The sequence below is a fragment of the Schistocerca gregaria genome, chromosome 1 (genome assembly GCF_023897955.1).
Source record: "Schistocerca gregaria isolate iqSchGreg1 chromosome 1, iqSchGreg1.2, whole genome shotgun sequence".
NCBI classification, from domain to species: domain Eukaryota; kingdom Metazoa; phylum Arthropoda; class Insecta; order Orthoptera; family Acrididae; genus Schistocerca; species Schistocerca gregaria.
In genome coordinates this window covers 164,021,047-164,044,352 of record NC_064920.1, presented here as the reverse complement: position 1 = coordinate 164,044,352, position 23,306 = coordinate 164,021,047, and the positions used below count along the sequence as shown (strand labels likewise).

The 23,306-nt window shown below is 37.1% G+C and overlaps 1 protein-coding gene across 2 annotated transcripts in view; it reads left to right on the top strand.

Moving 5' to 3' along the window:
• Nucleotides 1-23,306, top strand: part of LOC126335931 (pre-mRNA-processing factor 19) — a 41,259-nt gene that overhangs the window by 855 nt on the left and 17,098 nt on the right. For both annotated transcript variants that reach the window (XM_049999416.1, XM_049999410.1), the window contains exons 2-10: nucleotides 59-208; nucleotides 285-426; nucleotides 13,666-13,804; nucleotides 14,113-14,307; nucleotides 14,695-14,880; nucleotides 18,996-19,196; nucleotides 19,476-19,617; nucleotides 19,810-20,014; nucleotides 20,946-21,110. In XM_049999416.1, the coding sequence (XP_049855373.1) occupies nucleotides 59-208; nucleotides 285-426; nucleotides 13,666-13,804; nucleotides 14,113-14,307; nucleotides 14,695-14,880; nucleotides 18,996-19,196; nucleotides 19,476-19,617; nucleotides 19,810-20,014; nucleotides 20,946-21,087 (1,502 nt within the window). In that variant the 3' untranslated portion in view covers nucleotides 21,088-21,110. The remainder of the gene's footprint in view (nucleotides 1-58; nucleotides 209-284; nucleotides 427-13,665; nucleotides 13,805-14,112; nucleotides 14,308-14,694; nucleotides 14,881-18,995; nucleotides 19,197-19,475; nucleotides 19,618-19,809; nucleotides 20,015-20,945; nucleotides 21,111-23,306) is intronic.

Here is a 23,306-nt window from a genome sequence, read left to right as displayed (position 1 = left end):
AGTTTTGGTGCTAATTCTACAATTTCACTAAATAATCCCATTTACGTTTATATTACAGTTTCAAATGAAGTTCCGGAACATCCTGTCATATCTCCAGTATCTGGAGCTATATTTGAAAGGCGACTGATAGAAAAGTATGTAGTAGAAAATGGGGTGGATCCAATATCAGGGAAGGAGCTTACGGTTGAGATGCTTATTGAGGTGAAAAGTAAGTATATATGCATACTTCTGGTGAAACTATTTATGAAATATATGCTGTTACATAGTTACTGTTGACGTTTCAGCAACACCAATTGTCAAACCAAAGCCCCCATCTGCTACAAGCATTCCAGCTATCTTAAAGACCTTACAAGATGAATGGGATGCTGTCATGCTTCATAGTTTTACCCAGAGGCAGCAGTTGCAGACAGCTCGACAAGAACTCAGGTATTTATCTCGGTCATTCAGTACAGAAATATTTCTCTTAGTGATCATTTCTGAAAGTAGTAGATTGTGTACTGCTCACACTTCAAGTAGGCCTACATGTTGTCAGTTACCTTTGGTGTTATTAAGATTGTGTTAACTTATTGCTGATAAATAAGATTTTTTCCTGCCATTATGACTCTTTTGTGGTAAGGGCTGTGACCAACTAGGCACTCTGGCTGCATCAGTATATAGAACAGTGGGTGATTCATTACAGCCACACTGTGGCAGGCATGGGAACACATTGGATTGATTGCACAGCAGCCAACTGGCTCTGTGCATCCAGTTGTGAGCAGAGTGCTGCATGGAGAATGTATTTGGCTGCCATCAGTCTCTGCACACTTGTTAAAGCAACCAGACCTTGTCTGCATCTTGAAATAAAATTCGTGATGGCTCGCGACTTCTTGTTAGATCTTGGTGAATTTCCATTTTTGGAGGGACATACAGTGTGTCTTCAAAATTCTAAACATATATTTCCCGCACAAACAGCACACATTTATCATGGTAATTGCAAATTATTCTAGAACATTCATTGGGTGATGAAAAATTCTTGTTTTTATTACCAGGATGCAAAAGATGCATTGTATATACCGCCTACTCCAAGACACTGGGCTTTAAAAATTCTTTTGTTCATTTGTTAAACTTCTGTCTCCACATGGACACATTAAATTCTCATACATACCAAGTGCAACGTCTCAGACAATGATGTACAGGATTAGTACTCCATTGTTTCATAAGGGGCATCTCTGTCATTCATAAATTTTTATGGGTGAGTTTTCATGCACAATTGATAGCTAAAAATAGACATATTACTACATCTTCTGTATGATCCAACAAATATGTATGTAAGCTTGTTATCCATATCACATAAAGCAATTAAAATAATGAGAAACTGATTTTTATAATCTGAATAATGTGGCTTTGCATTTCCTATGAGACAAAATGTGAACATTATATTCCAAGTCCATCTCACTTGGCTGATAGGTCCTGACTGACCATCAATTGGCTGCTAAAGCTGTCTGACCAAACTGGCAGGTCAATACTATAGCTGCCTCAACATGGCTGCATAGTGTTTTTATAGCCCTACCCTACTGCAAAAAGATAAAGTATAAAAAGTTTTTTTTATAAACATACTGTTGTTTGCTGTCCACAAGCATTGAACTAGAGGAGATGCTCACAACATTAGGTAATTTACAAGTGTGTGACATGGAACTACCTTACATTGTAACGTATCAGTTTTATTGGATTGTTCTTAAACACTATTATTTTTGCTTACCAAACACACATTAATAATGAGTTTGCACTGCAGTTGGTCTCTAAAAGATACTGAATCCTGTCAGTTCAGTGTAAGCCAGAAGTCTTGATTATGGACATGCTGCTGCTTGCTGTTTTGATGTTGAGAAAACCTACCAATATTGATTTTATATAAATGCAATTATACAATCACTTACTTTATCTTTCTTTCACTTTGTGAAAAAAATGATAAATTCATTATTTAACAGTGTGTTTCAGTTTATTAGAATTGTTATGACACAGTGAATTCCAATGAACAGCAATGTAAATGTAAAGGAATACACTTTGATTATTATTCCTGAGTACTGGGCATGTCTAAGCATTTTCAGTTGCCAATGTATCATTCTCTGTTCAAAATTAGATGACGTTAGTTTCTTGTCCACATTTATTATATTGATATTTAGTCCAAAGTCTGATTTACGGCTCTGTTCATGTGTGCATAGTAAGAAGCTTTCTATAGCCAATATTTAATAAATATTTCTTTATTATCAACAATCAATTTTGACAGACTATGCTATCATCTTCTGGTCCTCAAAAATTTCTCTTACAAAATATGTTAATTGTGAATTGGAACCTCATACCAGGTTGTCATATTAGTGGTTAAAATGCACCACATTATACAAAGGTTTGTCAGAGGTAAATCATGTACAATCAAAAAACACCTTGTGCACATGACTGTGTCCATATGCGTGGCACTCATAGGTGATTTTTGACTTCTGAGCATAAGAAAATGCAAACAAGTCTGTTTGTCTTTGTGACTATGGCAACCTATGTTCAGTTTGAACCAGTTTACTAAAGTCAAGCCTTGGTTCCCCTGTCTGCCCTCCCCCCACCCCCTCCCCCTCCCGAAACATCCAACCATAACAAAATGAAAGACTTTTGCATAGTTCGCTACTATTTCTTCACAGTTCTTGTTCAACCGTCTGTGTTGCTTTTTTCTTGCTTTCGTTTCCTCGCAGTTCAGCTTTGTCTCTTCTCATTCATTGTTCACTATGATCAAGAGTATACGGGACACCCCCAGAATAATAATTTTTTATATTAGGTGCTTTTTGCTGCCTCCTACAGCCAGGTACTCCATATCAGCGACCTCAGTAGCCATTAGACATCGTGATAGAGTAGAATGGGGTGTTCCGCGGAACTCACAGACTTAAATGTGGTCAGGTGATTGTGTGTCACTTGTGTCGTACATCTGTACGCGAGATTTCCACATTCCTAAACATCCCTGGTCCACTGTTTCTGATGTGATAGTGAAGTGGAAATGTGAAGGTATACGGACAGCACAAAAGTGTACAACCTGACCTTGTCTGTTGACTGACAGTGACCACCGACAGTTGAAGAGGGTTGTAATGTGTAATAGGCAGACATCTATCCAGACCATCACACAGAAATTCCAAACTGCATCGGGATCCACTGCAAGTACTATGACATTTAAGCAGGAGGTGAGAAAACTTGGATTCCATGGTCAAGCAGCTGCTCATAAGTCACACATCACACTGGTAAATGCCTCACTTTGTGTAAGGAGAGTAAACATTGGGCGGTTGAACAGTGGAAACATCTTGTGTGGAGTGACAAATCACGATACACAATGTGGCGATCCGATGGCAGGGTGTGGGGATGGTGAATGCCCAGTGAACGTCATCTGCCAGCGTGTGTAGTGCCCCTTGTTGTTTTGTGTGGCACTATCACTGCACAGGCCTACATTGATGTTATAAGCACCTACTTGCTTCCCACTGTTGAAGAGCAATTTGGGGATGACAGTTGAATGTTTCAACATGATCGGGCTCCTGTTCATACCTGACCTGAATCCCATAGACATTGATACCTCTCCTCAGTGCAGCACTTTGTGAAGAATGGGCTGCCACTCCCCAAGATACCTTTTAGCACCTGACTGAACATATGCCTGCGAGAGTGGAAGCTGTCGTCAATGCTAAGGGTGAGCCAACACAATACTGAATTGCAGCATTACTGATCGAGGGCACCGCAAACTTGTCATTTCCAGCCAGGTGTCTGGATACTTTTGATCACATCGTGTATGTTTTGATTCCTTCTGTGTACTTTTCTTATTTAAGTCTTAATTTCTCTCTGTCTATCTTGATGTTTCTAGTTGTTTTATTTGTCTGTGGCTGTCTACCCTGTTCTGTATCCAATTGCACTTGACATCTGTGAGGTAATGATCAGATTCTACTGTTCTTCCTGACCTTGGTTTTCATGACATCTTTAATGTTTGTCTGGCTGCTACGTGGTAACCCTGGAATTCCCAACTTTTGGAGAATGGGCTTCCCCATTTCTATTTCTCACTTGGCTTGATCCAGAAATATGTTATCATTAACCTCATTGTATGTTCTCAACACACTACAGTTAACTTTTTCCTGCTTTGTTTGTCCTCTTAGGATGCTGAGTACTCCCATACTATTCCCTTATGTTGGTTCTCTTCCAGTTTATGGATTATAAGCACCTGTGATGTGGAACTTTGTCTGTGTGACAGTGTGCTTTTCACAGTGTCATTTCCTACCAGAAACCGTGGTGATATGTAGTATGTTGTGGGAAGATTTCAGTGGAAAGTATTCTGTGACAGTTGTGAAAATTATGACTTACCAGGAATACAGACTTATTTTACCTAACAAGTAAGTATTTATCAGAATTGCTGCAATTTTCAATGGGGGTCAGTGCTGTTCAACAACACTGAGTGATAGTGCCTGCGACTAGTGTCACCTGTGATGAAACTTGCATCTTCCCAAAATAGGATGTGCTCATTATGAAAGATTCACTACAGCATGTGATACCAGGGATCATCCCAACAATATAAACTTCGTTCTTTTTTTACCAGTATTTCTTGTTAGTCTTCTCTGTTTCAACCATTTTGTTGTATTACAAGTGACCAACATCCACACTTCTCTTTTCGTCATACCACTTGATACCAAGCATCTTTTCAGTTGTCTTAAAATCCTTTTCCCCATTTCAATTTCATCAGCAGTTTTGGCATATTGCACCTATTCTTTCAAACTGTGCCACTTGTGGTTGTCTATGATTTTGTATCCAGAGAAACAAGTTTGGGCTGGAATAACAATTGTCAACATACAGAGTATGTCCCTGTCACAGGTAATGTTCTCTTAAACATTGACACAGGTTTAATTTGTTTATTTTGGGTTTACTCCATCTTGTGTAATATATTCTTCATGGTTGCCTATTTCATAAAATTAACTACCATCCAGACCAACTTGTAAAATCCGGATAAATGTACAACTTCTCCTTTGCATTGTTTTCCATGCCAAAGTCTGAAAGAAACTGGAATCCTTCTCAGTTTTATGTATTGACCAACAATATTTCTTCTTTAAACACCACTCTAAGCGTATTTACACATTGAGCTAATTGTCATCAGATAAGTATATTACAATCTTATCACAAATGTTTGAATACAGTTATCTTGTTCAGTGAGAATAACATTTTTTGTGAAGCCAAACGACCAAGAAAGTAAGGCAGACTGACAGTTTAAATAAAATTCTTTTTTGTCTTCTGTGATGTCACTATTGATGTGAGTGATGGTCTTCTGTTGTTGCAACACACCAAGTTGTGACATCTAACAAGTGGCCCACAGCAGGTGAACACACACAACTTATTGTCTATCTCTCTCACATGCTGCACCCTTGTACCTCGCATTGCCCGCAAATAATAATAAACCAATTCTTTATTAGTATGCTGTCCGAAATGTAACTGTTGATAAAAGTGTTTCTTAAATGTCACAACATCTTTCATCACTTAGAAAGACCGAGAGTGTTACCAATCATTTTCTATAAAGTGATATCTTACACCTCAAGTCACATAGCACAAATGTCGTTGTCTTAAATCTGCTCATGGAATAAGTTGTTAAAAGGTAATAGACTGTGAAAAACAAGATGCTGATAGGCAATGAAAACCTTGTAACTAAATTTTCCTAAATTTTACAGGATAAGCAAAAATGGTTTCTTAAAAAAAAAAGTTAAATGCTGCAGATAATGTTGCTGTTTGTGTAACTATATAGTAGAAGCCTAGTTATTAACAGATTAGGGAAATCCATGTTCTTTCAAATCTTGTTTTGGTTATGAAGTTAGTGGTACTGGAATCGTGAGGTTTACACCGATAGATGGAGTTATGAGAATTTCATTGCTTGCCATCGAAGAGACTTCGATCGGTGTAAAGCTTCTGATGCGGATTAAGTGTACTGTGAAATGTCTCATGAATTTTATCAGCAATATTCCTCATTTTAAACAAACAGTTGCCTTCAGTACTCGCAGACTTATCACTGAAGTGTAGCATTCTCAGCAGTAAAATAAAACTTCCTCCAAACATAATTCCACTGAAAACTGGAGTGTTCAACAGTATATTTCTGTACCGACTGTCACATATTTTCAACTTTTTTATTAGTGCCTTTAGAAGACAGACAGCAACAAAACAATAAAGTTCCTTAAATCCAATATCTTTCCACTTTGATTGTCAAGAATGCACAGGTTGTGAAGTATTTTTCCCGCTGTACACACAAAAGTGATTTGTTTCATCTGCATGAACTGGAACATCTTCTAACAGAAATATCATTTAAAAAATGACAGACTCTTTGAGTCTTTAACCAGAATGAGATTTTCACTCTGCAGCGGAGTGACCAGGAAGTTTCAGTCTTTAACCAGTTGACATTTGTGTCCTGAAGCTGTGTCATCAGATGCATGCCTTAAATCTGTTTCTAAACCAAAGTGTCATTAAGGCATGCTCTTTTCCATAGCATTTTGGTGTCACTTTCTGATTCTTCGGATTATGAATAGCTAGCAACTGCATCTCTTGAAGCATTCTGTTGATGACTCATTGCTGCTCCTTACATCAGAGACTTAACACTCACTATCACTGCTAGTATCTCCAGGATCTCTCTGTCTGTGCAGCCATGTTAATGTAACATTTCTCTTGTAGAATTGAAGAATGCAGTATTAAAACAAATAAAAAATGCAAAATAAACTAAAATTCTCCAGTAAGGCACAATAGCAGCAAACATAATGCACACTCGAATGATGCAGCCAGAACTGTGAACAGCGGTTGGAAGAATGGTGCAGAAATACAGTTCTGTATGTAAGACCTGAGTCGAAACGAGGCCCCCGGAGTAGACAACATTCCATTAGAACTACTGACGGCCTTGGGAGAGCCAGTCATGACAAAACTCTACCAGCTGGTGAGCAAGATGTATGAAACAGGCGAAAGACCCTCAGATTTCAAGAAGACTATAATAATTCCAATCCCAAAGAAAGCAGGTGCTGACAGATGTGAAAATTACCGAACTATCAGTTTAATAAGTCACAGCTGCAAAATACTAATGCGAATTCTTTACAGACGAATGGAAAAACTGGTAGATGTGGACCTCGGGGAGGATCAGTTTGGATTCCGTAGAAATGTTGGAACACGTGAGGCAATACTGACCTTACGACTTATCTTAGAAGAAAGATTAAGAAAAGGCAAACCTACGTTTCTAGCATTTGTAGACTTAGAGAAAGCTTTTGACAATGTTGACTGGAATACTCTCTTTCAAATTCTAAAGGTGGCAGGGGTAAAATACAGGGAGCGAAAGGCTATTTACAATTTGTACAGAAAACAGATGGCAGTTATAAGAGTCGAGGGACATCAAAGGGAAGCAGTGGTTGGGAAAGGAGTGCGACAGGGTTGTAGCCTCTCCCCGATGTTATTCAATCTGTATATTGAACAAGCAGTAAAGGAAACAAAAGAAAAATTTGGAGTAGGTATTAAAATTCATGGAGAAGTAGTAAAAAATTTGAGGTTCGACGATGACATTGTAATTCTGTCAGAGACAGCAAAGGACCTGGAAGAGCAGTTGAACGGAATGGACAGCGTCTTGAAAGGAGGATATAAGATGAACATCAACAAAAGCAAAAAGAGGGTAATGGAATGTAGTCAAATTAAATCAGGTGATGCTGAGAGAATTAGATTAGGAAATGAGACACTTAAAGTAGTAAAGGAGTTTTGCTATTTAGGAAGTAAAATAACTGATGATGGTCGCAGTAGAGAGGATATAAAATGTAGACTGGCAATGGCAAGGAAAGCGTTTCTGAAGAAGAGAAATTTGTTAACATCGAATATAGATTTATGTATCAGGAAGTCGTTTCTGAAAGTATTTGTATGGAGTGTAGCCATGTATGGAAGTGAAACATGGACGATAACTAGTTTGGACAAGAAGAGAATAGAAGCTTTCGAAATGTGGTGCTACAGAAGAATACTGAAGATAAGGTGGATAGATCACGTAACTAATGAGGAGGTATTGAATAGGATTGGGGAGAAGAGAAGTTTGTGGCACAACTTGACTAGAAGAAGAGATCGGTTGGTAGGACATGTTTTGAGGCATCAAGGGATCACAAATTTAGCATTGGAGGGCAGCGTGGAAGGTAAAAATCGTAGAGGGAGAACAAGAGATGAATACACTAAGCAGATTCAGAAGGATGTAGCTTGCAGTAGGTACTGGGAGATGAAGAAGCTTGCACAGGATAGAGTAGCATGGAGAGCTGCATCAAGCCAGTCTCAGGACTGAAGACAACAACAACAACATGTATACATATCTGGAGCATGTAGGTACTTGTGACTCCACCACATAAACTTTTCCTCAGCGGCATAAGATTTTTAACCTTTTGCACACCAAACTTAAAAAAACACCATGGTATACCAAGGGGGCCACCAGAGTACCCCAAAGCAGTATGTATTGTTAGACATGGTAATGTCAAAAATTACAAAAACAAATGTAATCACACACAATATCACAGCAATCAAAAAAGAATAATCCTTTACCAGAACAGTGTGATGGGGGAAAAATTACGTCAGGCATGTTGGTAACAAATTATGTAAATTATTAAAATGTTTTTATTCTCTTTTTTCACCTTTTTTCTTTTTAAAAATGTTGTGTCTATTGGTAATTACACACTTGCAGTTCGAATCAATACAATTTTTGCATACTGTTCCATTTTCATATCTGCCTGTTTATTACATATGAAAGAATAGGATTTGCCTCATTTTGTTTTACACTTCCAGTCTTTTTTCCTCAGAAGAAGTTTACAGCATCCAACACTGGCAGTCCCTTGCAGGTATTTCATCGAGTTTGATTGACGTGTCACTAGGCGTGCATCTTCACCAGACAGCTATTACTTCAGTGCTGTTCCCACGTTTGTGGACATTCTGTTCAGCTTTACATGAGGCGTTATAAGTTCTTGTCTTCGATCTAACAAAAAATTTCTCCCTCTCTCATGTGCAAGAGCCTTCCAGTCAGGATTTTTGTCTTCCAAAATGTATGCCTGTCACTTGGTAGTCTTTGCAAACATAATGAAAATTGTGCTCTCAATGGCATTGGTTGAAGATCAGGTGGGATTTTGGGTTTGTTTTTTCTAAGAGTACTACTCTAAGATAGCTCTTGTTTCGAGAGCACCTGTTTAAGCGGAACACTCATAAGAGTTGTCCATTGTAATAATGTATCCCGTTCCTACAGGAGGCATAAGGTCCATTACAGCTCTTCAAACCTTGATTCTTTTCTGTAGATCCTTCTTTCCCTGTGCATTACCTTCAATTTGAAAGCATACGAAGATCCAGTATCGCAGAGATCCCCAATTTTTATGCCGTATCTAGATGGTTTGGACTTAATGAAAACCTAAATGGGCATTTCCCATGAAAAGCTACCAATTTCTCGTCCACTGTCAAATGACTACTTGGATGGCAGTGTACACAAGATTCCTGTGCAAAACTTGTAAATAGTTTTCTAAAAGGATAAAATTCCCTCTAGTGGTCACTTCATTGATTCTGCTGTCAGTAAGAAATTCAGAAAACCTATTTCTCAATAATGAAACTGGGAATATTTTCCTTTGGTACATGCAGTCTGTGGACCATAAAATAGAAAGTGATTTTCATTTTAGATTTTAGTACTTCCATAGTTACAAAGTCTCCTATGAAACCAAAACATTTCTGTTGTACTTGTTGGGATCCACTTACATTTGTTAGAAGGATGAGTCGCATTCCATAAATTACAAACTGTCTATGCTTTTTCGGTTGTTATTTTACAGTTTTGTCCACTATTTTATGCAAAAAAAAATTAAAAAAATGAAACTCTTCATAATGAAAGACACATTCTGGAAATCATTGTGAGAGTACTAATTTATACAAAGTATCCTCCTTCTGGCACTTGCTTGGTTGGTCTTACATTGATTATATCAATTTTGCTGGTGTATGTAGGTCTCTACAGCATTTGTATCTCATCAATTACTTTCTCATTGTCCCTCTTTCAAATTGATTCGTCGACATCCATTTCTTCCACATTGTCCTCTGTCTCTATACACACACCCTGCACATCACTATCTTCTGGTTCCGATTCTGCTTCTATTATTTGCATTACTTGTTCTAGGTCTCATTCATTGCATAAATCAGATGTCTTCTGTAACTTTAGTTTTTCCTACATGTTTCACAATGCAAAATGCTATAGCAACAGAATTGAAGGAAATGACTAATGGAGAAAAATGGTTGATTGAACATTATTACACACAACAGAACATTTAAATTTTAAAACATTCATTCCACACTTGTACCAATGTAACTTTCCACAGTGTGTGTGTGTGCGTGCGTGCGTTTGTGTGCGTGTTTTTTGTTTTTCCCCCACATGGAATCCCAAGTGGGCTATCAAAAGGCTGCAGTAAACATTTCAATTATTATTTACTACAAGGTGTATAACTTTATTTCTGGCGTTTTTCCCCCAACATTTGAGGCTTTAATGAAACAAATTAGTTACACGTGTACCATTCATAGTATTTTCCATTGCTGGCCACTACTTTCTCCCATCTTTCAGGCAGTGAGTGTACGAATCCTGCATCGAAAAAATTGTTCATCTTCTGAAGCGATTGATGAATCTATTCAATTTGTGACTTTTCATGAGATCGGAACTGTTGGTCAGCCAGGCCATGCGCCATTGATCTAAACAGGTGATAGTCAGGGGGAGCAATGCCTGGAGAATATGAAAAATGGGGTGGGACTTCCCATTCTAATGTTTCCAAGTACGTTTTGACCTCTTTTCCAATATTGGATCGACCATTGTTGTGCTGCAAAATCACTTTATTGTGCCTCTCGCTGTATTGTGGCCATTTGTCTTTTAATGCTCTGGTCAAATGCTTTAATTGCATTCGGTAACGAGCAACTGTCATTGTCTCACTTGGTTTTTAACATGCCGAGCAGGTCCCACAAAATGCAGGGCATGATCTTGGCGCTGTGAATATTTGGTTTGGCTGTTGACATGGAAGAATGGCCTCGATATCCCCATGAATTTTTGCGTTTAGGGTTATCATAATGAACCAATTTTTCATCCCCAGTCACAATGTGATGCAGGAAACCCTTCGATTTTTGCCTCTGAAGCAACTGTTCAGAAACACACAAATGCCGTTCAACATTCCTTGGTTTCAGCTCACACGGGATCCAAGTTCCTTCTTTCTGAATCATGCCTATAGCCTTGAGACATTTTGAAATTGCTTGCTGTATCACTCCCATTAATTGTTCCATTTCTGCTTGAGTTTGACACTAGACTTCACTGAGCGATGTCTCCAATTCTGCATTTTCGAAAACATTCTCTCTTCCACCAATATGCCGGTCTACGGCGTTAAAATCACCGTCCTTAAAAGAGTTGAAACCACTCACTACACATTCTTCCACTAATAGCGTCCTTACCATAAGTACCTGAGAGCGTTATTCCTTACCATAAGTACTTGAGAGCATTATGAGACTCAACCACTGTTTTCTTCATATTGAAACAAAACAGTTAACACCTCTTGCAAATGATGAGAATTAGGCTCGTAAACTGACATTTTCAATCAAGAACTTCATGATGCAGACACAAATTGACTAATGTTTGAATGAAGTTATGTTGACTGAGGTCCAAGCTAACTGCCTGGCGTCTGTGATATAGAATGAAATTTTCACTCTGCAGTGGATTGTTGCTGATATGAAACTTTCTGGCAGATTAAAACTGTGTGCCGGACCGAGACTCGAACTTGGGACCTTTGCCTTTCGCGGGCAAGTGCTCTACCAACTGAGCTACCCAAGCACGACTCATGCCTCGTCCTCACAGCAGGTACTGGCAGAAGTAAAGCTGTGAGGACGGGGCGTGAGTCGTGCTTTGGTAGCTCAGTTGGTAGAGCACTTGCCTGCGAAAGGCAAAGGTTTCAAGTTCGAGTCTCGGTCCAGCATACAGTTTTAATCTGCCAGGCAGTTTCATATCAGTGCAAACTCCGCTGTAAAGTGAAAATTTCATTCTAGAAACATCCCCCAGGCTGTGGCTAAGCCATGTCTTCGCAATATCCTTTATTTCAGGAGTGCTAGTTCTGCAAGGTTCGCAGGAGAGCTTCTGTAAAGTTTGGTAGGTAAGAGACGAGGTACTGACAGAAGTAAAGCTGTGAGGACGGGGCGTGAGTTGTGCTTGGCTAGCTCAGTTGGTAGAGCACTTGCCCGTAAAAGGCAAAAGTCCCGAGTTCGAGTCTTGGTCCGGCACACAATTTTAATCTGCCAGGAAGTTTCAATGAAATTCTTGCCTGCAAGTTTCGCTGTCTCACACATACCAAATCGGAGTAAATGATTGTTTAGACTGATCTGTTTATCTTGTTCAAATAATTTGTTGATACTGGTGTTTAAATAGTTCAGTGTTAGTGCACTTTCATGTTCTCTAGCCGTCAGTTCTTTGTTCTCCATGTGTGACGCATCTGAAGCTGCTATATTCCATTTTGAAGATGTGTATTATGTTAGAATACTGAAAAGATGAGAAATGGTCACAAGAAGAGAGCTCTTACCCGCTACAATTCTTTAAGTGCCCAACATGAGTAACCAATAGAGAACCTGACAAAAATATGCTGGAAATGAGGTAGGGATTTTGTGCGTGCGTGTGTGTGTGTGTGTGTGTGTGTGTGTGTGTGTGTGTGTGTGTGTGTGTGTGTGTGTGTGTTTTAAGAAGTCAGCCTCTAGCTGTAGCCAAGCCATTCTCCAATGTGTTCATCTATAGGAGACCCTTTGTGGAAGAAGTTATAGGAAGTTAGCTTTACATAAGTGCTTAATTAATAAACATTGCCTGAAAAAGCCAAAAATAGGTTCAAGTTCCATATACGTTTACAGCTTTAATGCACTTTAAATGTCCACTTCAGCATACAGTAATCAGCAGAGTGCTAGTTTCATTGTGGAAGCATGCACACAGTGTGTGCTCATTCATGTCTGGCAAGAGATGTCAGTCATTTTTTTCTATAGAATACAACATAGTATGGACAGCATTAAAAAAAGAAACATTTTTGAACAAGAGTGTCAAGTAACACCAGTTTTATTCTTGTTTTTAGTTGGTAATACAATTGTTGCATTTGTATATCACCTCACATCCATCTCAACATGTTGCAAGGTATGTCTAAGTGAATGACAGAGTTAACGTGTTAATTTTTTTTGTCAGTTCAGTTAACTGATGAGCTTTTTTCTCTCTAGCAATCAATTAGCTGTGTATATTTATTTTCTAGTTATTTCACTTGCATTTTACACTCATCTCACACTTTAAACACATGTTAATTCATTTTTGAGTTCTCTGGCCTGAAGTTGAATAGCTGTCATATAAATGTCAAGCCATAACAGTTAATCCATATACAATTAAAACCACACCGAAGGAGAGCTAGAAATGAAACGACTGAAATTATTAATAAATTTCTTGCTGCAGCTACACTGACATATTCTGTTTTAAAAACAGGAGAGCAGATCATTTATTGAGCATGTTTGCTTGTAATCTCAGGTCTTTATATCAACTTCATACAAACAGTAATATTCTGCCTCATTGTTTTATAGTTTTATCATGTGAATTGTTCTTTTGAAACATTGTTATGCACTCTGATTTTCTTGTTGCAGCCATGCGTTATACCAACATGATGCTGCATGCCGTGTTATAGCGAGACTCACAAAGGAGGTTACTGCTGCTAGAGAGGCTTTGGCAACTTTGAAACCTCAGGCCGGAATCACCACAAATCCAGCAGGCATACCACAACCTGTTAGTATTAGTGTCACTCACATTGAAATTTGTAGATCACTCTCATTAATATTACTATTCAACATTTTTATGTTTTTTGATTGAGAAATAATTTACATTCCAATTTTTGGTTAATTGTGCATAATTGTTTTCCATCTGAATTCCTATATTTCATTGAACAGTGTAGAAATTGTGTGTTTAATCGTTTCTCACTGAAGACAAAGCTAGATTGTATTGGCATTGTGCCATTGTCAGACACATTTGTTCTTCATACATCACGAATACTATCAGCATTGTGCTTCATTAAATTTATTCTTCATTTGTTACAGGCCATTGCTGTTGAAGCTGGTGGTGTTGCAAATCAACCAACAGAACAAGCTGGAATGACAGCAGAAGTAATACAGAAACTACAGGATAAGGCAACAGTTCTAACACAGGAACGTAAAAGGCGTGGAAGAACAGTTCCTGAGGAACTTGTGTCTCATGATTCTATTCGCACGTTCCATACATTAGCTTCTCATCCAGTAAGAAAATATGTTCATCTTACATTGTACATGCCTGAAACATTCATCAGACACATTTGTTTATTTTTTATATAAATTTTACAATTGTATTCTTAGATAACATGATATAGACATAGCAGTGCAGTATAAGTGGTATTGATGTTTTATTAAATATATTTGTTTCATAAAAAATAATATTACATTGTCTTCAGAAAAGATGGTGTAAGTACAGTATGTCTAAAATACTTTCCCATCCTTTCAAATTTATCACTGATAAATTTATTTCAGTTGTTTTAACTTTTTCTTTTTTATTCAGTTACTATCGACAAACTGCAAGTGGTCTTTCATAAAGCTGTATAACCTTTGTCGTGAATCTTTTGTTTTGCTAAATTATGTTTTCTCTTTCAGGGTCTTCATAGTGCTAGCATACCAGGTATACTTTCGCTGGACATTCATAGTGCTGATACTAGTAAAATTTTAACAGGTGGTAATGATCGGAATGCAACTGTTTTTAACAAAGACACTGAACAGGTTGTTGCTATCCTCAAAGGACACACAAAGAAAGTTACAAGAGTTATATATCATCCAGAAGAGGTTAGTTTTTAATACCATAAAACTTCCTTTTTGTGCATTTTATTGTGGAACTTTTTCTCATTCACCAGATTCGTGATAAATGTTACAATGAAATTATAATTTCTGAGCCGGTTTTTGGGAATACAATAGATATGGAATGGAACTTGATAAAGCAGTGTGAGGAAATCAAAAGACATGATGTCTACCCTTATGAGCCATGACATTTGTAAAAGAAATTGTATAAAGAAATGGGTTAGGTTCATCCCAACAACAAGGTTGGGGTCACTGTGTTAACAACATAGTCTTCCATTAACATAGTGATTCCAACGTTGTTGTGGCAGATAGTACAGTATAAAGCCATAAAAATATTCAGAAAACACTGTCCTTTTGAGTAATACAACAGAATAACAATGTACCAGTCCTTTTAGAAATACATGGTATGATGGAAGTACTCAGAAGACAGAAGAAAAAATTGTAGAAAATGACACAAATAGTTTAGATGGTATAATAGAGATACTAATAGTAGTGTCGAAAGCTATGAAGAATTGGAAAGTTACAGTTTTAGGTGGTATTAATGCAAAATAATTGAATATGGGGAAAAACATGTATCAGAGTGATTTACATTCACAGTATGTAACAGAAACTGAAAATTTCATCAAAAATTGGAGAAAGCCAAAGTAATACACAAGAAAGATGGCAATATTGATCTTAATAATTACAGAGGTGTAAGTTTTGCTTGTGTACTCATACAAGTTATGTATCAGAATTCTTAACACCATAGTGAGAGCAATACCACAGAATATACACACCCATCGCTACAGATAGGATTTAGAGAGATCCATCCACTATTCTTACAATACAGTGAAACCTCTATATAACATTTTTCAAGGGACCACAAATTCTGAACACTGTATAGAGGAAAACACTATAAAGAGGAAGACTTCCAAATAATAATTATAGAGCATTACTGAAGATCGGGAAACCATTAATCAGCTTTGACAAATGGTGCCATAGATGACATTTTAATTTTTCACAACATATTATATTCATTGCAAATGATCAGTATATCAACTGATTAGTTTTTTTAATTAAAACATGGGGCTCAGTAGGTGGATGGGTGAAAGTAAATGAATCAGTTTGTACTGTAAAAAGTTATAACAGATTCTTAAGATTGACATCATTGTCCAAAGCTGACAGGTGGTATCACATTCTTCAGTTGACCCAATTATAGAATATGAGCCAAATTTTTTTTATGATATACTGAACATATTACATAAAAACACAGTAAATGGTACAGGTTAAAAAAGAATTAGTTACAAAAAAATTACTTTAATAATTAAGTTATGTAACTTAACTTAAAATTGCACAAAACTATAGGAACCTATGCAATCTGAAAATAACATACCTATGATTTTTTTTTAAATATTCAAGCGAACATGCTTGTTTAATATTTCTCCTAGACTCTATGGCAATCATTTCTTACTCCAAATGAGCAAGTTGAACTACTGTTCTGTCTTCAAGTCTAGGGGCCATCATATATCTCCTGAATGTTTCAAAGGATTCAGTTGCCTTAGTTTATGAGGGCACAGGGTCATCTTCCTTGTCACTGTCACTTTCACTACCACTATTATTCTCCAAGCTCCTCTCTGCAGTCAGCTCCTCAATACTTTGTACTCCTGTGGTTGCTACGTTGTCATCCACAGCCACAAAGTCCTCGAAAGTGACAGAATCACTGCCTATTAATTCGCGAAACTCTTGCAAATCACTTGCAACTTCTTCTGCAGGAGCTGTCATCTCATTCTCGCAGAATCCCGCTTTTGTGAAACAGTTTTTAATAGTTTCAGCACTGACTTCCCTCCACGAGTACATACTTAAATTCATTGCCTGTAAAATATTCAGCTTCAGTTGTGAGCTTTGCTGGCTTCCCAGTTTTCTTTGGTCCATCAAATTAAAGACCTTTTTTTACAAGGGCTACAGGTCATATATTTAACCTTAAGGTTTGTATTATGCCCAAGTCCAAAGGTTGCAGACAGCTGATGCAATTGGGTGGCAGGAAAATTACTTTCACATTTCTCAGAAAGGGTACATCTGGTGGATGTGCTGCACATCTACCCACAAACAGCAGCACTTTTCTTGCAGCACTCCCCATTTCAGCGTCAAATTCTCTGAGAAAACATAAAAATATATCACTCTTCATCTATGCCTTAGCATGGTTTGTATAATTGCACGGAAACGTGGAAATGTTTTTGTAGCACTTCTGATTTTTTGGCTTCCCGATAACCAAAGGTTTCAGTTTTTCACTGCCATCGGCGTTTGTACACAACAAAACGGTAAGACATTCCTCGCTCTTCTTACCGCCATGGCAATTTTCCCCATGAAAATTAAATGTCTTATCCGGCATTAAATTGAAAAACATGCCGGTTTCGTCAGCATTATAAATGTCACGCAGTTTGTAGCCATGTATCAGATTAGGGAGAGTCTGCATCCACTGAGCTACAGTTGGTTTGTCCACACTTTTATTTTCTCCACATTCAGATTTGTATACAACACCATGACACTGTCAAAATTTATCAATCCATCGATTGGATGCCTTAAAATTTTCCATTCCTAACTGCAATGATATTCGAAACGCCTTCTCCTTCAAAATAGTTCCATTTATAGAAATGTTTGCAGCACGTGCTTGCTAAAACCAAGTTAATACAACTTTCGCCATTTCATCGTAAGTCTATGGTTTCAAACGCATATGTTTCGAATTCCCACAATTCTCAAACCCTTCCATTATTGACGATCTGTTTTTCATAATAGTGTGGAGTGTTGAAGGGGCCAGTTCCAACTGCTTCACTAACCCCACACGACTCACAACAGGAGATGCCTCCACTTTTTTAATAATAGAAACCTTCTCTTCCAGAGAAATGTTCTTCCGCTTTTCACTCATGTCCACTGATGGAAGCTTTAAAAAAATGTTATATCGAAGATGCACACTTACTAGGCACACGAACTGTTTGCTGCTCAGCTCATACAACACACTACGAATACAAAGCAATGAAAGCATTGACTGAAATGTCGCCAAAAAGATCGCAAGCAGAACGTGCGTCATGTGACCGGGTTTTGCCGCTGACATGAAACACGCTGAGTGCAGGCTTTCTGAGCTGGTGCAAACTGTGAATCCACAGAACGGAAAACAGTGCGCCTACATCCAATCACTTAAACGTTATAAAGGGGTGAATAATTGACCAGGGTTCCAAAAATATGAGCGTTACATGGAGGAAACTGTAATATGGAGGAAATGCAGTAAAGAGGAAAATTTAGCATTGTTTACATGGGCTTTCGGTCGGGACCGAAAAAAAAGGATGTAACATAGAGGAAAACATTATGTGGAGGAATGTTATAGAGAGGTTTCACTGTATTTCTTTTGCTGAAGCTCATTGAAAAGCAAAGGGAATTTATTCAGGAAATGCTCTTAGCTTTCAAAGACATTAACACACTGGAAAATGCTTAACAGCAAGTGCCTGCTAGTTGAACCCAATTTCGGCTTTGTGATGTATTCATTTCATTGTTCGGTAAAAAATTATAGAAAAACAAAAGGCGATAACCTGTCTCTCAATTTACATGGGCAGTATGTCATTCATTTTTTTGCCATTATATAGCACAATACTGTAAATGAGAAATACTTCGTGTTTGTTGCCTTGTGTGCTATAACAAATTCCCAATATACGCTTACCGGTTGCATTGAGTTTAGTTCCAACTACCCTGTCAGGAATGTATGTATGAGGAAAGATTTACAATTTAATTATATTTTAATATTGTTTGCAATGATGCTTTTATCTATAAGCTTATTTTGAGTGATATTATTGTTGGAACAAAACACATGATAGATAACAAATTGACTCCCACAGGTAATCAGCAGAGTATTTAAAATCAGTTATAAAAAATGTGTTTTCAGAATTGCAGAACAGTTGGCAAAACATAGTTGTGATATTTGCAAATCTTTCAATTGTGTTAGTATTTAGGTACTTTATCTGGCTTAGGGATCTGCCATGAGTCTGTTTTTTAATATATATGAATTCATCCAGTTTCAAATCTTTTTTTGAAACTTTTTACAAAAAGGTCAAAAAATATATTTTCTTATTTATCAGGACTTGGTGATCACTGCTTCACCTGACACTACAATTAGAGTATGGAATGTACCAGCATCACAGACTACTCAGATGCTGAGAGCGCATGATGGGCCAGTAACAGGTCTTTCCCTCCATCCCACTGGAGATTATGTGCTTTCAACTTCTACTGATCAGCACTGGGCATTTTCAGATATTCGATCAGGAAGATTGCTTACGAAAGTAAGTTTTGCTTATTAGAGTACTATCTTGTTATGTTTTGTTGTAGCATAGGTAGATATTTGTAAGTGCTTACAAAGCAATCAATTTCTTTTTAATTTTCAGATAATTTAAGATTAATCAAACAATAGTATCATTTCTAACTAATTTCTTAGCAATCTATTTCCTGTACTATACTGTTCATTTTCATACTTTCCTTACACAGTTTGATTTATTGTTATTAAGATATGCGAAAACTTTTTGCAAATGACATGATATTGCACTAAAATAGATGTTTTTCAGGTTGCTGACCAAGGGTCATCAGGTATAGCGCTGACAACAGCACAGTTTCATCCTGATGGTCTTATATTTGGAACAGGAACATCAGATTCACAAGTTAAAATTTGGGACTTGAAAGAACAATCTAATGTGGCAAACTTTCCAGGTAAAGTGTCATTATTTTTACTAGATTGAGAAATTAACATTAGGGTTCGGTTTCATGTTTCATGGTATTCATAGTTAAAGGTAAATAATGAAGTCTAACAAGGAAAAAGTTAAGACTTTTTGCTATGAAGACAAGAATGTTTTGTACACTCAAAACACATCATACTTCATGAATGTCAGTTTTGTGTTGCAGGTCACTCTGGACCAATAACAGCTATATCATTCTCAGAAAATGGTTATTACTTAGCTACAGCTGCAGATGATGCTTGTGTAAAACTGTGGGATTTGCGAAAATTGAAGAACTTCAAAACGCTGCAGATGGATGAAGGTTATGAAATACGTGACCTATGCTTTGACCAGAGTGGAACTTATCTTGCTGTTGCAGGAACAGATGTCAGGTATGTGTACTGGACATGTTCAGTAATGTGGGTTGATGTGTATCTAGAGAAGCAATGGGCTGAACACAAAAGTGCCAATACAAGAGTAAACTTGAATTTAATCACTGCATCAGTCACCATCTGGGAATAATTTCAAAAAGGTGACCAGGACTTTTGTGGTCAATATGCCTCCATCTGTTCCTCTCATTACAAACTTCACTCTTTTTAATTCTTGCAGTGTTCTCCGTTATTTATTTGATCTAGCCATCTTCTGGGACATCCAGCAGGTCTTTGATGTACTGCCATTTGCAAGTAATGGCTGGGGTTCTAGTTCCTTGCATCCTTAGCACATGTCCAAACCATTTCAACTGCCACAGGATGTATCTTTCGTCCATTGTGCAGATCAGTTGCATGTCATTCCTAATGCACTCCTCTCTAATTCCGTCTTGTCTTGTCTTTTGCGGAGTGAATCACAAAAATTTCATTTCGCAAGCTTGTATTTTGCTGAAGTCTCTTTTTTTGATAACATACAGGTCTTTGAGCTACATGTCATGGTTGGCAGAAGATATGATTTGAACATTGTTTGTTTGACTTTTATGGGCACTCTAGATTTTGTATATGGTACAACAATATGGAATCTTTTGATGCTTTGTTTTGGACTTCTAACCTAGCACATTTATGGTTTGTTATAGTTCTTTGAAGATAATGGAACCTTTCCACACATTCGTTTCTTTCTCTGTGAAGTTTGAGGTTACATTGGCTGGAAGTTCTGCTCAATTTCATTGTTGCCGTTTTATTCTTAATCACAGTTAACATAGCATCAGTACTGAATAAAAGATTTTTGATAATGAATATTTACGGAGATTGTTTTGGGAGATTGGAGCATTTTGTTTGTGCGTGTATATGTAATATCTATAAACTGTAACAGATAATATTTTTCCATGTGTTCCAGAGTGTATCTTTGCAAACAGTGGCAAGAGTTAAAAGTGTTCAATGACCACACAGCTATGGCTACAGGCGTTCGCTTTGGCCGTCACTCACAGTACATTGCATCTACTAGCATGGACAGAACTCTGAAACTCTATGGGATGTAACTGAAATAAATCAGTAATAACTGGTGAGTTTATATAAGCTTATTTTTGTGAACCTTTAACTTCTTTTTAGAATAGGGTCAGATACAGAATAAAATATGCCTGAGTATAACATAAGACGATAAAAATTTTGGAAACAGCACATTGTCATACCATTCCAATCAGAATCAAAGGCAGAGTCGACATGACAGAAGACAAAACTGAGAATAAAAAATGGTTTCATATATATACAACCAATGGTGGAGTTCCTCTTGGTTGCAATTCTTACGTGGTTGTGATGCACAAACTTCCTAATGGAATCCAAACTCAAGAATTCCTTTTATGCGTAAGCGTATTGCATCTGTAGTCTATTTAAAATTACTTGATATTTCATGCATTGGAGTTGGTTTCCTCCATTCAGAGTGCTCACTGTCATGCCCAAACCATTCTCCATTGCATACTGCCACAATAATTGGTAGTGCATTTATAATTCCTTGCTGGCATTCTTTCTTGATGTGTCTGGTTCTCAAATCATGGGTCTAGCACTTTTATTTTGTACTTCATCATACATGATAATCACACTGCAAACACACACACACACACACACACACACACACACACACACACACACACACACACACACCAGTGCTAATTAAATACACACGTTTCATACAGAGCACTAAGTACTACTGGATAATACTTCTGCACCAGATGCAATTCATTGTCACATATGTGGTTATCAAAATCTCAGAGATCAACTTAAATGTTAGATAACCTTTGCACAACATTGTGTAAAACCCAGTTTTTGAAGGTTGCAATTCATCATTTTGACTGGGTGATCACAGTCAAATATATACAACAACATGTTTCAGTGTTTACTGTAGTGCAGTGATTAATGAATTAACCTACCGTATTGAAGGTTGTAGGTTTGAAGCTCATGTAATGTCATACTTTTTTTTTGTTTGTTCCTGAATCTAATCAAAAGAATTTGACTGTCATTTTTATCCAGTTAATTGGTTTAAATATATTTTTTATTTCTAATTCATTGCCATGTCATCTTCATCATCATATTGACTTTTTTGTTTGCTCTTATTTTTTTTCCTATCATTCTTTTTTCATCTGGTATCTGCCTTTGCTATAAACTACAACCAAGTGTCAGTGAGGACTGCTCATCGGTTGGTAATGTGGCAGCTTGTGTAACCAGTGAGAGGATAGTTTTAGGTAGCAAGTTATAGGAATTACAGTTTGCTTCTGGCGCTGAAACTGAACTACCAGTTTCAGCGCTACATTTTACTGATAGAGGTTAGCCCTAAACATGGTGAAAAAAACGATCATGACTTTAATTCTGCTGCAGATTGTTGGCTGCCATTTTCTTGGATATATCATGAGGTCATGAATAGGCAAGGACATGATTTTAAATGCAGGGCTACAGAATGCATCTCCTGCTCCAGTTCAGTCATTGTCCACTTAAGGGGAGCCGAAACAATCCATCTACTCCATGTTAATTTTAGAAAATAGAAGGAACATCTTTTCTAAAACATTAAAAATATTGCTCTGAAATTTTTACTATATGTTCAGTGAATATTTTTCTACAAAGTTATAATGCCATGTTAAGAAATATTTTTTGGTTTTTGTTTTACAATTTTTTTAAACAGATGCTTTTTTTCTCTAAAATTTTGCACTTTTTCTTCTATAACTCTCAAATTATACAACATTTTTAAAGTTTGTTATAAAAATTAAAAAAAGAAGTAAACAATATTGTGTATAAATTTCATTGATATACTATCATCAGTTTTTGAGAAAATGTTCCTCAAAGATGAAAATTTTAAAGTGACGGGAAATGGCTTCCAAAGTTTTTTAATACATCCGTGCCCCATATGATGGATATCAGTATCCTCTTTTTCCAGAGTTAGTTTCCTTTTCACTGGTCTTTTCTTCCCTTTTGCTGCATGTTGTAGGCTTCTGTCTCTTCCTCCTGCACCTCTTAGTCTTTCTTCATCAATTAGGTGCATTGTGGAAATGGTTTTGTGTCCTGGTTGGAAACCTAAATGTTGCAGCACGTCACATTTGATAATGTTTCCTTCGTTGTATGTTGCCATTGTATCATACACTCCAAAATGCAATGTTTTTATCTGTACAAACACACTTTTTGGGAATCATAATCCAGATTAAATTATTTACACTTTCATTTGGATTTAGTGTTCTTCCATGTAAACACTTTCCCAAAAAACTTGGCTGTGATA